The sequence below is a fragment of the Castanea sativa genome, chromosome 3 (assembly GCF_040712315.1).
Source record: "Castanea sativa cultivar Marrone di Chiusa Pesio chromosome 3, ASM4071231v1".
Classification (NCBI taxonomy): Eukaryota; Viridiplantae; Streptophyta; class Magnoliopsida; order Fagales; family Fagaceae; genus Castanea; species Castanea sativa.
In genome coordinates this window covers 20,879,350-20,894,746 of record NC_134015.1, presented here as the reverse complement: position 1 = coordinate 20,894,746, position 15,397 = coordinate 20,879,350, and the positions used below count along the sequence as shown (strand labels likewise).

At 37.9% G+C, this 15,397-nt stretch overlaps 1 protein-coding gene across 1 annotated transcript; it reads right to left on the bottom strand.

Moving 5' to 3' along the window:
* Nucleotides 1-12,584: 12,584 nt before the first annotated feature.
* On the bottom strand, nt 12,585-14,810 carry LOC142628656 (serine/threonine-protein phosphatase 7 long form homolog). The gene is made up of 5 exons (XM_075802706.1): nt 14,578-14,810; nt 14,292-14,382; nt 13,723-14,109; nt 12,770-13,594; nt 12,585-12,671 (listed from the first exon to the last, which is right to left on the bottom strand). The coding sequence occupies exons 1-4, from the start codon at nt 14,808-14,810 to the stop codon at nt 13,130-13,132; spliced, it is 1,176 nt and encodes a 391-aa protein (XP_075658821.1). The 3' UTR covers nt 12,585-12,671; nt 12,770-13,129.
* Between the last annotated feature and the right edge of the window lie 587 nt (nt 14,811-15,397).

The following is a 15,397-nucleotide window of genomic DNA, read 5'->3' as shown; positions in this document are numbered from 1 at the left end:
TTTGAAACAGAGCATTGCTCTCTGCCAGAAACAGAGCATGCTCCTGCTGGGAAAAAAAAATTTGCCTAGTGAAAATCGAGTTTTAGAGACTCGAGTTCCACTGGGCAAATTTTTTTGAAACAGGGCATGCCTCTTTGCCTGAAACAGAGCATGCTCCTACTGGGGAAAAAAAATTTGCCCAGTGGAAATCGAGTTTTAGAGACTCGAGTTCCACTGGGCAAATTTTTTTGAAACAGGGCATGCCTCTCTGCCTGAAACAGAGCATGCTCCTAATGGGGAAAAAAAAATTTGCCCAGTGGAAATCGAGTTTTAGAGACTCGAGTTCCACTGGACAAATTTTTTTGAAACAGGGCATGCCTCTCTGCCTGAAACAGAGCATGCTCCTACTGGGGAAAAAAAAATTTGCCTAGTGGAAATCGAGTTTTAGAGACTCGAGTTCCACTGGGCAAATTTTTTTGAAACAGAGCATTGCTCTCTGCCTAAAACAGAGCATGCTCCTGCTGGGAAAAAAAAATTTGCCCAGTTAAAATCGAGTTTTAGAGACTCGAGTTCCTTGGGAATCTCGATTCTTTAATACTCGAGTTGTAGTGGAAAATAAAATCGGTCCATTTGGTCTGATTTGGTCTAATTTGGTCCATTCAGTCCACTTTGTTCCATTTTGGTCAGTTTCGATCCATCTTTGTGTACTTACATATATAATTGGAGACAACAAGTTTAGGTTGAGAGCCCTTATTCTAAATCTAAATTTATTAAAACAAATAATCGAGTTTTGGGGGTCAGCTGTCCACCATTGCTACACTGATATTCGCAGTGCTACATGTGCTGCTCAATAGCTCGGCACTGTTGAACCCTATCTAGTCATATCATTCACACTCACGTCAATACACAGATCTACATCCTTTTGCAATGCACTGTTTTCAAGGATGCAGAAGACCCCTGCTAAAGTTTATGATGCATTTAACACAACTCGGTATTGTCTTGTCAAGTTCATGTCAGATGAAACACAAGCATGCTAAATACTCTTCAAATGAATACTGTTCAGCTGAATAGTCATGGCAGTACACTGCAACTACTGCCCAGAATAAGAGAATCTCAGTATGACATTGGGAACATTTGAACAAAAAATTCGTATCGTGGTTTTCCAGCCTGCATTGACATGACAAGCCTGAATATGTTAAATTTTATTATTGAATACACAGTGGAATGAGGTTATAAATGTACCACAATTCTTTTCTTATTCCTACACCACTAACTTTGTAGGTTGAGTAAGCTATGAGTCGCAACGCCTCAACATCATCTCGTACACGTAGAAACAAGTTTCAATCTACTTCAACAAATGAATTATCACAAGTTCCAGCAGATCAACAACTACAAACATACACAGACCACTATGGAGGGAAATGGGTTGGAAAGAAGAGAGATTTCGTTAATATGCCAATAAACACGTACGAGAGTCGTGGAAGCGTTGGCCACATCATGGTCGGCAAACCTACAAAACTAAGTACAGATACCACCGCAATAGAGTTCATCGTAGCAGAACCACCATGGTCAACCCTATACGAGAAGAGGTGTGAGTTGGAGGTGTATTGTCGATGGCACGGGTTACGAGTTCCTAAGGCACGCTTAGCCGAGTTACCTAGAGATGAGCCTGCCAACATACTTGCTCGCCTTGAACAAGAGAACAATCAAATGCAAAGGCGGCTAGACCGTTTTCATGCAGTCCAAAAAGCTAGGAAGCATCTAAAGGGGAAGGCGCAAGAGCGAGCCATGAAGTCTATTAATGAAATTACTGCGTTAGATGATGAAAGTGACATTTCAGACTTCTCAGATTCAAGCAATGATGACTTCCAAAAATTTCTACCTACGAACATTCAACGTTGTTGTTGATGTCTACACGTTTTGTGCAATACAAAATGTTGTTGATCGTGAGGGCAAATGATCCTATTGTACGTGCACCTTTTGCAAATCTAAAGATGAATTGTTCATTACTTTTGGCTAAGTTTATAGGAAATCACTTGCTCATATTTTCCCCGTTGTGAGTTGTTGGTATGTTATGAAAAGGTGTAGTTGTATTAGTGTTTGCAAGAATCATAAGTGCTTGGTGAAAATTATGGTCATTTAGCAGAAGCTGTGCTCCACAAGTTTGACAAATTCTTTGAAATCAATTCGTCCATCTCCATTGTCATCAAAGACTCTAATCATCCTTTGGCATTCCACTTCCAAAGGTTCCATGAGCCCCACTGAACAGATCTAACATTTGAAACAACTAAACCACCGAGCTTTTTTTCTCAAATCAAATAATTTCCTACACGTCACACCTTAACTCTCTGCTTTTGTTTCTTTTTTTTTCTTTTTCTTTTTCTTGTAATTAATTAATTTTATCTACCGACGTATTGTACTCGACTTTCAAGAGACAATGCAATCTAAGCTGGTACACTGAATATATTATAGATTTTGTTGATGTATGCCTTAAACATACAATAATTTATCAATTTTAGAAAAAAAAAATTTTGACAAATTGAAAAAGTTTTAACAGCTTTTTCAATTATCGAGAAAAAATTTTCAAAAATAAATGGGTTAACCTGTGTCCTAAGAATACACATTAACCGGACTGAACTTTAATTACTGTGAATAAATGTTTTATAATGAAATAATTAAATTTATTCATTAATTTGGTTGTGAGTTGTAATATTAGAATAAAGCTTATGATTTATTTTAGGAAATATCTCATTCATATAATTATTATTACAGCTAAGAAAAATAGAGGATTTCTAGATTGCAACAATATGATTCCTAGGTAAACATCATAAGAAATATATTTAAATGTACTTGGTAAAATTGTGCTTTCTCACATAGGCCTAATACATAAGAAGCATTCCAGTCAATCTCAGGCACTACTTCTAGAAGGGCAAGCACCTGCTTCTCCCTTCTTGTTGAAGTTATGTGATGAGAGGAAACACTAGTTGGAAAATTATTTTGTGATGTCAAGTATTCTAAAATCTGACTCAGGACACTTTTTGAGACATTAGCTCTTTCACATGCAACATAACATGCTATAAACTCAAACATATGGCCTATGTCTTTCTTAGAAGGCCATTGTTCGACCAATCCACTGACATCTTCACTATCTGACCTCTGTCTGGGAAATGTCCCTATTAAGCATACAAATAAGAGAGTTCACTGTATCTTGAAGTGTGAAAATCTCACTAATCATTATGTAGCAATAGTAGTGTTAAAAACTGAAGCTGATTTAGCAAGTTTTTACTCCTGGCTCAAAGTCAATTGCTAATAAAATTCAAAGCTCAAAGTAGGATTCCAAATATTCGAAAAAAAGATATGGAACTTCCGAAAAGACCTATAGTCAGATAAGTGAAGGTGAAAGTGGAATACAGACATATACAATAGAATAAAGAACTAGATAAGAAAGAGTTATAGACCTAGGAAAATGCTGCTCCCCACAAAATTTATTTGCTTCATGATAAGACTGTCGATTTTTCATGACTAACATTTATTCCACAAAATAAAATAAATTTTAGAAACACAAAAAGAAAAGGACCCAACATTTGAGGATATTCTGAACAAGATTTTAGTTAATTAGGTTTGAAATCATTCCCACTAATGCAGTGGAGAATAATGTTATGATGGAATGAGACTCACATTTGAACTCTTTTGGGATGAACAAAATATTACCTAGTACATCAAGAAATACAAAAGCAAGTTTTAGATTATACCATCTATGTTCACAAATTTAAAATCCGCAAGCAGAAAAGGAATGCATTAGATTTTCTTTATTATAGGAAGAAATATCTGTACATTTTTCCTCTCCCCCTGAACAAATATGTAGTCAAAGAAAATTTTAGATCATCTCTTGTAAAAATCATTGGACTTTTAACATCACGCGAAAAATTAGAATAAAAAGCAGAAGCAAATAATTCCGATGCTCTTCAGTTTCTCAAGTTAATGGTCAAATGGGGAGTGAAACTTGGATATCTGCAGCTTGAACAATTCATGGAATATGCAACTTTATCAATGATAGAGAACAGTAATGTACTGGCACTGCAATAAAAATCTCAGTGATTGAAGAAAGGATAAAATTTGCAATGAGGCATCTATTGAGGAAGCAAGGTTGCTGATGCCAAAGTAGACAGTCTTCTGTTGAAATGCATTGATTGCATAATCAACCTGAAAATGACCAAACTGAGATTTAAACCGAAGACCATATCCAAGCCCCAACCCACATCCTGGTTTGCCCTGCCTCAGTGCTGGATTTCCTGAAACTCTCATACAAAATTGAGTTATTGATGAGATAATCACATGAGAATGAGTCTAAAGAAATACACCATAATAGATGAGACAAGTAGATTGCCAATCATGTTAAAAAGCAAGCTAGGCTGATAAAGAGATATGAGTCAGGAAGACAAAGTGAAAATGTCGAGACTTCGTTGGGCTGACAATATAAAGACATAATACCTTGGCTTGAAAACCACGAAACCCTAGATCAAAATGGATGATTGATTTTTTTTTTCTTTAAAAAAAAGGAGAGGAAGAAGAAGAAGATATAGGAGAACAAGCTTTATTTGTACTCAAAAGAATTCTAGTCCTTTGGTCTTTCAAAAGGTAGCACACCGTGTATATATATATTATTTTATATATAAGTAAAAAGTGATTTTATTAAATAAGGTAGCACACATGTTTCACCAAGTGGTGCATGCACAGAACCCACATCTTTAGCTGCCTCATGAGGCCCTGATCACATTAGAGCAGATGTGTGGTGAGGAATCAGCAATTTCATTGCTCCAATTGGCAAAATAGTTTTCATGAAATCTAAACACTGTTTCACAACGGAGCTCATCAGGACTGGGTTGCTCTTATTTTTAGAAACCTGCAGCTGATTTGAGTTCTTGATCCAGCAAAATAGACTAAAAACATAATATAATTCCTTCATGAAATGCTGGGGATTATGGAAAAATTGGAACAAGAGTGAAGAGAAATCAATAAATGACAAGTTTATATCTGGCCTTCGTTTCCATCTATCTTTTCAATGATATAATAAGGTTGTGCTCACACTAGATACTTGATCTTTTAATCCATGGCTTATATTTTTGAGTTGACTTTGTGCTAATGGGGCTTCCTTCCCTGTGAAAGCTTCTTATCTCAACCAGCTAGCTCTATAGATCCATATATTGTACTGGCCCAAGCCGAACACCAACCCAGGAACAGTGTTCCCAGTATTACAATTCATGGCACATTTTTAACATTAAGGAAGTGTGTTTAAACTTAAATCCCTAAGGGAATGCAAATCTGCAACTCACATTTTGAAACAGAGTGAAAGAATGGTAACTCACCTGGTAAAAATATGAAGAAGTTTTAAAATTAATTGTAGGTGATTCAACTGAAAGTATTTAGAAATAGCTTTTCTATTAAAAGATGTGAAGTTAGCATATGACCTTCCTAAGTTTTCTAACCATCATTGCAGACTCTGGACCAGCAATAACATAAATGAAAAATGGATGCACAAGAAAACAAGAAAAAAAGTATACAAATCTATCAAATAGACAGATTTTTACCCCATGCATCAATCTTACAGCAGATATCATGATTAACTAATTCAACCAAGACATTTGGTGACAGATCCAGTCTACAATGACAGTACCCCTCATTACCTCAGGAAAAGAAATTTCTAAATTTGTTTTCCTGTAGCTAGGGAAATTGTCATCTCTCTGCTCTTTTTTTTTTTTTTCTCTTTATTCTTTAAACCAAATTAGGCTGAACACAGCCAAAAAGAAAATGCTTACCTTATGAGAATAGAAAATATAAAGATCAACAGTCATACAAGAAAAACCAAGGCCCCTGAGTTCTTAAGCCAAAAACAACCAAAAAGAAACATGGTTCTCTATGCAAACAAGGACCATCAAAAAACTGGTCACAGAAAAAAAAAAAAAATCACGTCATTTGACTGCTCCTTCACCTGTGAAGGATGAGAGCAAAGGCCTCTGATGGATTGGTCCATTACTGATGTTAGAGGTCTTATTAAATTCCCTTTCACTTGAAGATCTTTATAGACAGATTTCAAACTCCTATTCTCTGACAAAAACTATTGTCCAGCAATAACAATTCATCACACTTTGAGTTAACTTGAAATAAAAAAATAAGTGAATTGAGTTTTTCCAGTTAGCATTTCTTGCAATTCATTAATGTTTTCAATGGGTTGTAAGTTAAGATCTCTGGTTTCCTAATATAGTTCCATCATAAGGAAGATGTAGCAACACTGTTCAAGGAATTGTGCCAATGAGCTATGGCTCAACTGGCACTTCCTTCTCTCATAATAATGGATGGAAGGTGAGGTCAATGGTTCAAGACCCACTAGGTGCATATGTAATTGACCAATAAAAAAAATTGTTAAAGGAATTGTCAAGTGACATCAATCATAAGTCATTACCATCATTCACTAGATGAATAACCATATAATTTTTTTTTTTTTTGATAAGTAGATAAATAACGATATAATTGTGATGTATAAATCAATATTAGATTAACATTTTGAAAATATACTCCAATGCAGTGCATGAAAACTTCCAAGAGAACCTGTTTAATCTATCATACATGAGAAAAGCCTTATATTTAGTAACCCATATATCAACCTAAGATTAACAATATGCCAATGGTCCCTGGACCAAATTTAGTTATTATTGAATCTTTGTATTTAGCTTCTTTACTTTTGGAAGTTGTTAGTTCAGTTTTGATTAAGCTTTCCTAAAATAGGGGTAAGTTCAGTAATTTCCGGATTTTCTAGAATAGGCTGTAATGTGCATACCAAAGGCCCATGAATCTTATTTTATGTTTTGGGTCCTTTTTCTATTCCGTTTATAAGTCCTTAATTACTTTTCTTTGTTATTAGGAATCCTAATCTTTCTACAAAAAAAGGTCATTTAAAAAATTAGAAGCCCTGGTCTTTCTAGGAAAGGGATTGGTAATAGCCTATATAAAGGCTTCATGTAATTAGTAACACATATAGAGAGATTGGAATTAACAATATTACAATAGTGTAAATACCTTCTTTTTCCTAAGTGTTGATTGCTTAGGAAACCTAGGTGTGATTGCCTAGGGTTTATCTTTCTTTTCTTCTTGTTCAATTTACTGTTTTAACTCGAAACAGCCAACAAATTCCCTCAAGATTCACTCAAATCCATTCTTTTTATTACCTGATCCTACATAATCCATCAAGCATCAAACCCCATTCAACAATCCCAATTTAGTGCTGTATTTAAAAGATCCTACATCAAAACCAATATTAGAGCCTACTAAAGCTTCTGTCCTGTGTCAATCTCCTTCCCCCACAAGTAACGGATTGAGGATAAGATCATAGGTTCGGTCCTATTCAAGCATGTCAGCTGTGTACTTTAAAAAATCAAAAAAGGGGGGAGGGGGGGGAGACCAACCTGCAAAGTCTGAATTGTCAAATCTTGCTGCTGTATCTGCATTTTTTGATCTTGCTCCAACTGTAATAGTTGAGCAACTTGATTTCTGAGCTGAGCATTTTGCTCCTTCTCAATTTTAAGTTTATCCACCAGCATAATATTCTCTGACTGCATCAAATAAGATAATGAAACGGTTCACTGACATGCTTAACTGAACAAGCAATATGATCTATCCTGACAGTAAAAGACCTTTTTTTTTTTTTATAAGGACAGTAAAAGACCAATTTAGAACACAGACTTTTCTGTTGAGCTAATTAAAACACCAATTACATAACCCCAGTGAAACAACATAATTAACAAATAAAATATAATTTCAAACGTTGTGACAAGCTAGAGATAAATTTAACTGCAAACTATTGGGCAAATAAATATAGTAAACGTCGCTTCAGAGCTAGTAAAAAGTGTAAAATTACCATTCAAATACCATATAAGTACCACTCAAACGTAAGAAGTTCACTCATATCTACATGACATACATTAAGAAATAAAAAGCAAGAGTATACAGCATCTTAACCATCCTGTACCAGCAGAAAACATGAAAAAGATTGCCCCATAGTAATATAGTTCCCAGTAAGAGTCTTGATGCTAATCAGTGAACAGGGTGGGAGGGTTTTTTAGTTGCACCTTTTTTTGTACAGTGGGAAGGATGGCAGTAGGGTTCATTTCTGCCATGAGATGTGGTGCACAGAGACATACTGAAGAGTTTAGTTTACCAATCCTTCTCCTTGGCAGACAAGGACACTACAGTGGTAAACAAGATAGCTTGTCTGCAGGGGTTTTGCATAGGTGTCCTAATTTTTGAAATGCCTCTACAAGATTGAGAGGTGCACACCATGTTAATTTATTTTGAGCTCTTGCAGGGAGCTAAGGTGCGGGGGGTTTGAGAAGATACATGAGGTTGGCAGCACAGTAGTACTAATTATTTGCAGTTAGCTTTTTAAAATAAGGCCTTTGTTGGCTGCCGCAGACATGTTGCTTGGAATGAAATTTGGTGAACTCACACTTCCACTGAGGAGCTTTTCATTGTTTGTATAGAAGCCCTCCAGAAAATCCTCAAGGGGGATTATTAAAAGAAATTGGGATTAATGATACCTAGTGTAAAAGGAATGAGGAGTATGTAGATCATGTCTTACTACATGAGGTTAGCCTGAGGTTTCTGAGATTTAGCATGCAAAGTTTGATGAAAGAGGTTAGCCTGGAATGTGTTTATGTGGAGTATTATGCTGGAATAAGATAAACCTACAAAAGTATAGCATGGTTCACTCACCTTACCAAGCTCACTTTCCTGAAGAGAGTTTTTTATTTGCTTTTGGGATTTGTCATTCCCTATTCCACTTCCATTACTTAATCAAATTTTTCCTATTTTCTTTTCTGTAAGTGCTAGCTACTTAGGTTTTTGTGCCATTTGTACACTCCCCACGTACATTGGTCGCATCTGCTTCAGTGCATTTTAGTAAAATTGCTTACCTATTCATAAACGTGTGTTGTGTGCGCACTAATCAGTAAGCCATATCCAACTTGGGATCCATTTAAGCAAACATACATGGCTAAATCAAAAAAGAGTATTTCCACTCCTGAAAACCTGATCCAACTGGTACGCAGACCTTCCACAAATTACTAACACTTTTCATCAAAATAGAGTGAAGGGGATATATGAGGCTAATCACCAAATAAGATTCAATAAGCTAACATGGGGGACAATGTAAAAACTTCATGTGAACATATAACTCATTATGGAAATGGAAAACTATACCAAAATCATGTAGTTACAAAACCTTTAAATCCGATTGCAGTGTGAGAGAAACTTTCCACGCCTTTTGAACTTCATTGAAGAGTAGGACAGACTGATCATTTGCATCTTTAAGAGCCTGTTTTAGTCCCAAAACCTCTTGTGTCAGATCTTGGATTTCTTTCCCCTTTTCATACAACTCTTTACGTGCACCATTTGCCTACAAGATTCATTACAAACTAAATGTTAGGAAGAAAATCTGTCAAAACTGTGATTTCTTTGGGAAGTACAGTGCACCAAAATGCATTGATTATATTTTGTGGACTTGGAATCTTTATTTGGGAGAGAAAATGAATCCTCTAATCAACCCCTAGCTTTAACTGTACAAGAGCTTCTTCTACATAACTATCTTTACATAAATTTTTTCTGTGGCACTTTTTTCTCTAAGATATAGGGTCCTTCCCCCCAAAAACCATAAAGTAGTAAATTAACTTTGTTAGACTCAACATTTATTTTGGGAGAAATCAGGTCCTCCAATCAACTCCTCACTTACAACCGTAAGGGAGTAGCTTCTCCTTTTATTTTTTTATTTTTTTATAAACAAAAATCTCTTTGGAACATTTTTCTCTAGGCATGGGGTCCTTGCCACCCAGCAGCATTCTTAAGTTTTCATTCAGTGGTCATATGGGAGTTCATGGCACCCTACTGTTCATACCTCGTTGTTATCACCCAAAGGCAGGTTAAAATTATCAAATCAAAACTAGTGCCACAAAGTTTCTCTCTACAGAATGAACAAGTTTATGAAAGCAAGGCATAAGCATTATCACCTACTCTTTAAGAATAGGAACTTACAACATCTCTCCATTTCTTAATCGTATCTCGATTGCCAAGGCTTAGCACAGCATTTCGGGCTCTGCTAGAGAAATTCAGAGATGATAATGTCTCAGACAAATTCTTTACATTGGGACTTATGTTAACAATCATCAAAGTTTTCGAACTTCCACCTACAGAAAGAATAAGATTTTATTTTTAAAAAAAAAGTAATAGTTGGTTCAGAATGAAAATTAAAAGCAGAGAACTTTTCACAAGACCAAAGAATAAAGATACCAAGAGCCTTGTAGCTCAAAAGCATTGCTTGGTCTCCTTTATGAGTAAAACCAGGGTTCAAGTCCCACCTCCCCCACTCCTTGTAACAATTGAATCATTAAAAAAGAATAATGATAATTCTATTAAAGATCACTGAAAAGAAGGGAGAAGGAGAAGAAGAAAAGCCAGTGTGGTAGAGTTCCATATTTAAGCATGTGAATCTTAATGCGGACCAATCAGCCTCTGACGCAAGTACATTGTTAATGTCCATCTGGAGTAAAAAAAAACAACTAGCTGCATTTATAGAGCTGATAGTTGACAATCTCTTATGTGGGGATCTACTCACTATACTAATACAAGTACATGAACCTGAGGCCCGGAATATGTTCTCTATTTTTAAATTTTTTTTTAAGATTGGTGTTTTCTTTATCACATTTCTCAGGCAAACCCAAGTGCTTCTGAGATGTAGTAGGAGAACTTTTGGGACGGTTTAATGTAACTTGACACAAATCCAATTGAATATGTTCTCTTTAGAGTTGTTTATAATACTACTCCCTCAGTTAAAACAAGAACATATCCAATATGACAGGTAGCATTAAGTTTGATTTAGTGAATTTGGCGCCTTATCCCAATAGGACCTGTAATAGACGAGTACTAGTTGGTTTATAAATTTAAGACTAGGGCATTCCCCTAGCTGCCCCTATATGCTTAGTTTATCCAGGAACCTTCCATCTAGTGAATAGGAAAGTTGGGTTTAGTACCATCAAAATCTCTGCTTATCGAGCGGCCATCATCACTTAAAGGACGAATATGTTGCATGGTTTGTAGTAATTAGTTACCATCCATGAACTTCAGACAGAAAACTGCAAATGAATGTAATACATGAAAATAGATGCCTAAAGGATACTGATTAGTTAATTAGAGAACAGCAGACCTCAAATTTTATGCTGGTTGTGCTGCTCCATTTGGTACTTGCTGGCTCATTCAGATCTAATCCATTTGCTAATCGAGACAAATTCACACCTCCGCTCCCTGAACGGGAGAAGTTGTCCATGGGGACACCATGGACCCCGATCTCAGGTGCAATGGAATGCTGATAAGTAAAAGAAATTAGAAATCTCAAAATGTATGCTGCAAATTTCCACTCAAACTAATATCTTTGTTTTAAATTTATTGATTGGTTTTTCTAAATGTAGGTCAAAGTGGTTCGGAAAGTCCCCATAAAGATCAATTCCAATTTGCAATATGTTTTTCCATCTTTCTCACCAACAAATAATAGTAATGAAGAAGAAATAAACCTGAATAACAAAGGACTGCTGAGCAAGCCATTTTGGTCTCGGCCTCCTATAAGCTATTAAGACATTTGAATCATAGAGCCCCTTGTCTAATGATACATCAAGCTTCTCACTTCCACCAAATAAGTTCGGATGTTTGATGTAAAGACTGCAATAAACAAACTGAACCCTTTATTTCGACAATGCCATAGTTCTCAATATGGTTAGAGAGCTAAGTAAAAGAAGTTAAATTCCTAATTTCAAATTTCACATTTTTTTGATTACCAGAAAAACATAAAAAGAAAACCAGCTAAAAACAAAGCCAAATTTTGATTTCAACAAAGTTGAGTGAAGCTTTTTATTCCCTTACGCCAAACAAGTGAGGAAAAAAAAAGTTTCAACTTTTATATATCTTCTCTTTCCCTTCATTTATCATCTCTTTTAAAATTTAATGAACCCATATAAATCCAAAAAACAAGAAAGCACCATCTAGAGAATGTTGACCCAAAATAACAAAAATCAGAACCTTACCTTCCAATTACCAGAGAAAGAGGACTGCCAGTGCTCCTGTTAGAAGGAATTAGAGTGAGAGAGAGAGAGAGAGAGAGAGAGAGAGAGAGAAATCAATTACTGGGTAAGGAAGAAAAAGATAAACAAAGCATGAATTGAGCAAGAACCTGAAAGGAGTAAGCATCAAAGAAGCACATAGCTTGTGAGTGAGGTCAACATTTACATCAATCTTGGCTGTCACACACACACACACCCCACAAAATCAAAATGGGCACATTACTCATCATAAACACTGGTTTAGAAATCAACTGCAACCATATATTTACTGAGAAACCAGCCAATGACCACTAAACACACATCATGATCATGATTTCCTATACCATAAAGAGACATTATTATTTTATAATAAATTTAAACCAATGAAAGGGGCTCAAAATATTACCAATGAAAGGGGCTTTACATCCCGAGACTTAGACATTACTTCTGTAACAAACCTCTTTTTCAAGGTTCACCAATTTTGCATTTTTTAAACCTCGTGTAATGTTTGGGCGGGGGAGGAGGCTACGGGGCATCATCCTTAGGCTCATCATCGTGCTGCAAAGACATTAGATGCATACAATCAATATTTGGTGAAATGATAAGGTGTGTGAACTGCAAAATAGGCCTATACATCGTAATTAATGGTATCGTACCATAGAGCTGCCTTTGTGTCCTATTTTGTGTCCACCTGTCCCACAAGTGGGAGCTCTTCTAGCACGTTGCGGTCGACCTCGTGGGGGTGAGGGCTGATGAAGGAGATGCTCGTCCAATACATCAGTATCTGGCTGAAGAGTATCAATCCCAACTGGAGGTCCTAGAGGGTCAGATGAGGATGAGGTAGGTGGGTAATGATGCTCTGTGTATAGGCCAGGAGTGGGGATCATTGTCATGGGTTCAGTACGGGGTGGGTCTATGGGCAAAGTGGGTGCACTGGAGCTGGTGGATGGGTTTGAGGGTGTCTCGGGGTGCATAGGAGGGGTCAACTGAGAATGAATACCGAGATCGAAACTGGGCTATGAAGGTGGGGTGGGTGAAGGGACCTCGGGCTGAGGAGATGCATCTACCATGGGTGGAGGGACCTCAGGCTGGAGAGATGCGTGCGGGATGGGTGCAGGTATCTCAGGACTACTTACAACCCGAGCGGTTATTGCACACCGACCACGGCCCCTAGCTGCACTTGTCCTTCGGCTTGTTGTAGCAGGCCGACCATGGCCCCTAGTTGCGCTTGTGCTTGGGCTTGCTGTAGCAGGCCTACCATGGCCCCTAGCTGCAGTAGCACAGGTCGGTGTACGTACAGGTGCTGCGCTTGTGCTTGGGGTTGCAATATCTGCTGATTCAGTCTCATGCCCATTGTTTGCCTCTCCATTTCGTGCAGGACCACCACCAAGCCCAGCCAGATCATTTAAGACGCGTCGGACATGGTTGTGGGCTCGGCTGCCTACAAGAAGCATCTCCAACAGCGCTAAATGGCTTTCAATCTGAAACCGAGAAAGAACCAGTACAATTAGATTTGAGACATTTACGTATCAATTGTAGAATGGATAATATAGTACTTATTAATCTACCCAAATACTCAACTAAGATATATCTAATTAGAACACATTACCGATATATCTAATTTTGCGCTGTTGTGGTCTACATACTTTCGAGTGACTGGACGGTACCAGCGGTAATAGTCATGATCGCGAAGCATCTCACCAGTCTGAGGAGGTGCATGGCAAAGTTGTTGTCGTCTCTCATCCCATGTAAGGATATACGGTCCATGCTCCTCCCTCCAATTCTTCTCCACCTTCCCACGCAAGTCTATTCTATGCAGTCTTTCATCGTACACAACATGGTCGGGCCGCTCTTGCGCCAACTCAAACTGACGAAGGACACGATCTGGGTGGTGTATCTCTACTATGCAAAAACACACAAGTAGCACCCTTGCCGTCCACGTATCTCTCCCTACAACGCAAAAGTCAGGAAGGTGGCCGAAGTCTGCCTCGTATGGCTACCACACAATCTATAATAGAAACAAAAAACAATTATCATAACATCAAGTTTATTAAAACAAGGGAGAATACATAGATAAAGGGAAAAACAAAAATTAAAACAGAAGATGTGTTAAAGGATGAAACAATCATATTCTTAAGGAAAATTAACATAACCAAACAGAATTTTTGTTTGCCATACTTGGTCCGGCTGAATTCTAACTAATTGCTCGCGATAGTGGATCAAGGCCATGCCGGATGGCCTACTCTTCGAGCTTGGCACCCGCACCCACCTACAGTTAGAAGCGAATGACATAAGATAAGATAATACCCATGTTATAGTTACTAAGAAGAGTACATTGCACACACAATATTAGAAAAATACTTACTTAAATGCAAGTGGAGCATATGGCCATGGGCCATAATCACATCTAGGTGGGGGCTCTATCCTCGAGCACAAGAATGGCAACCTCGCCCATGCCCAATACTGGACCAATGTGCATGCCCCACCAATCTGCGATGCCCCTTTCTCACTTGCCCGACACAACTCTCTGTACAACCAGGCCAAGCAACCACTACCCCAACTATACTGTGGCGGATCACGAAGGTCACGCAGGAACGCCAAGAACATCAAATGCACCCTATCTCTCGACTTGTCCATGAAAAGCTTATCCCCTAGCAGCGCTAAAATATAGCACCGAGCATACTGGTGTATCTGCATCTCCGTTGCGTCATGAGGCAGTGGCACTGCAATGGCGTGAACAAGGCGGCTGATGAGAATTCTTTGCCCCACCAAAGTTTTGTTGTCATTCGCCGGAGTAAAACCAAGCAACTCCATGCACAGATCTCGCCAATCCCCATCCACCACAGCAGTCGGCCCAACCAAGACCTCACCGTCTATAGGAAGTTCGAAAATGACCTCCACATCTTGTAGGGTGATTGACATCTCACCATGTGGAAGATGGAACGCATGCGTCTCCGACCGCCATCGCTCAACTAGGGCCGAAATTAGGCAATGATCTATCTCTCTGGAAGGGGCCCTAAACAATCCTTCCAGCCTTAGCAACTTGATAATGTCAATCACCCGATTATCTCCCATCTGAATGCTTGCCATCTCCTTAGTGCGACCACGGCACGTAAGTGGGCCCGGGTCCTGCAAAATCCATAAAAATTATAGCGGTTGTTACAACTACAAATTGTGTTTTGAAAGAACTTGCTAACTAAAAGTCAAAGACAACGTAAAAATTAAAGCGATTGTTAGAACTAGATATTTTACCTCGCCATTCCAAATGTCCTCTGATCGATGAT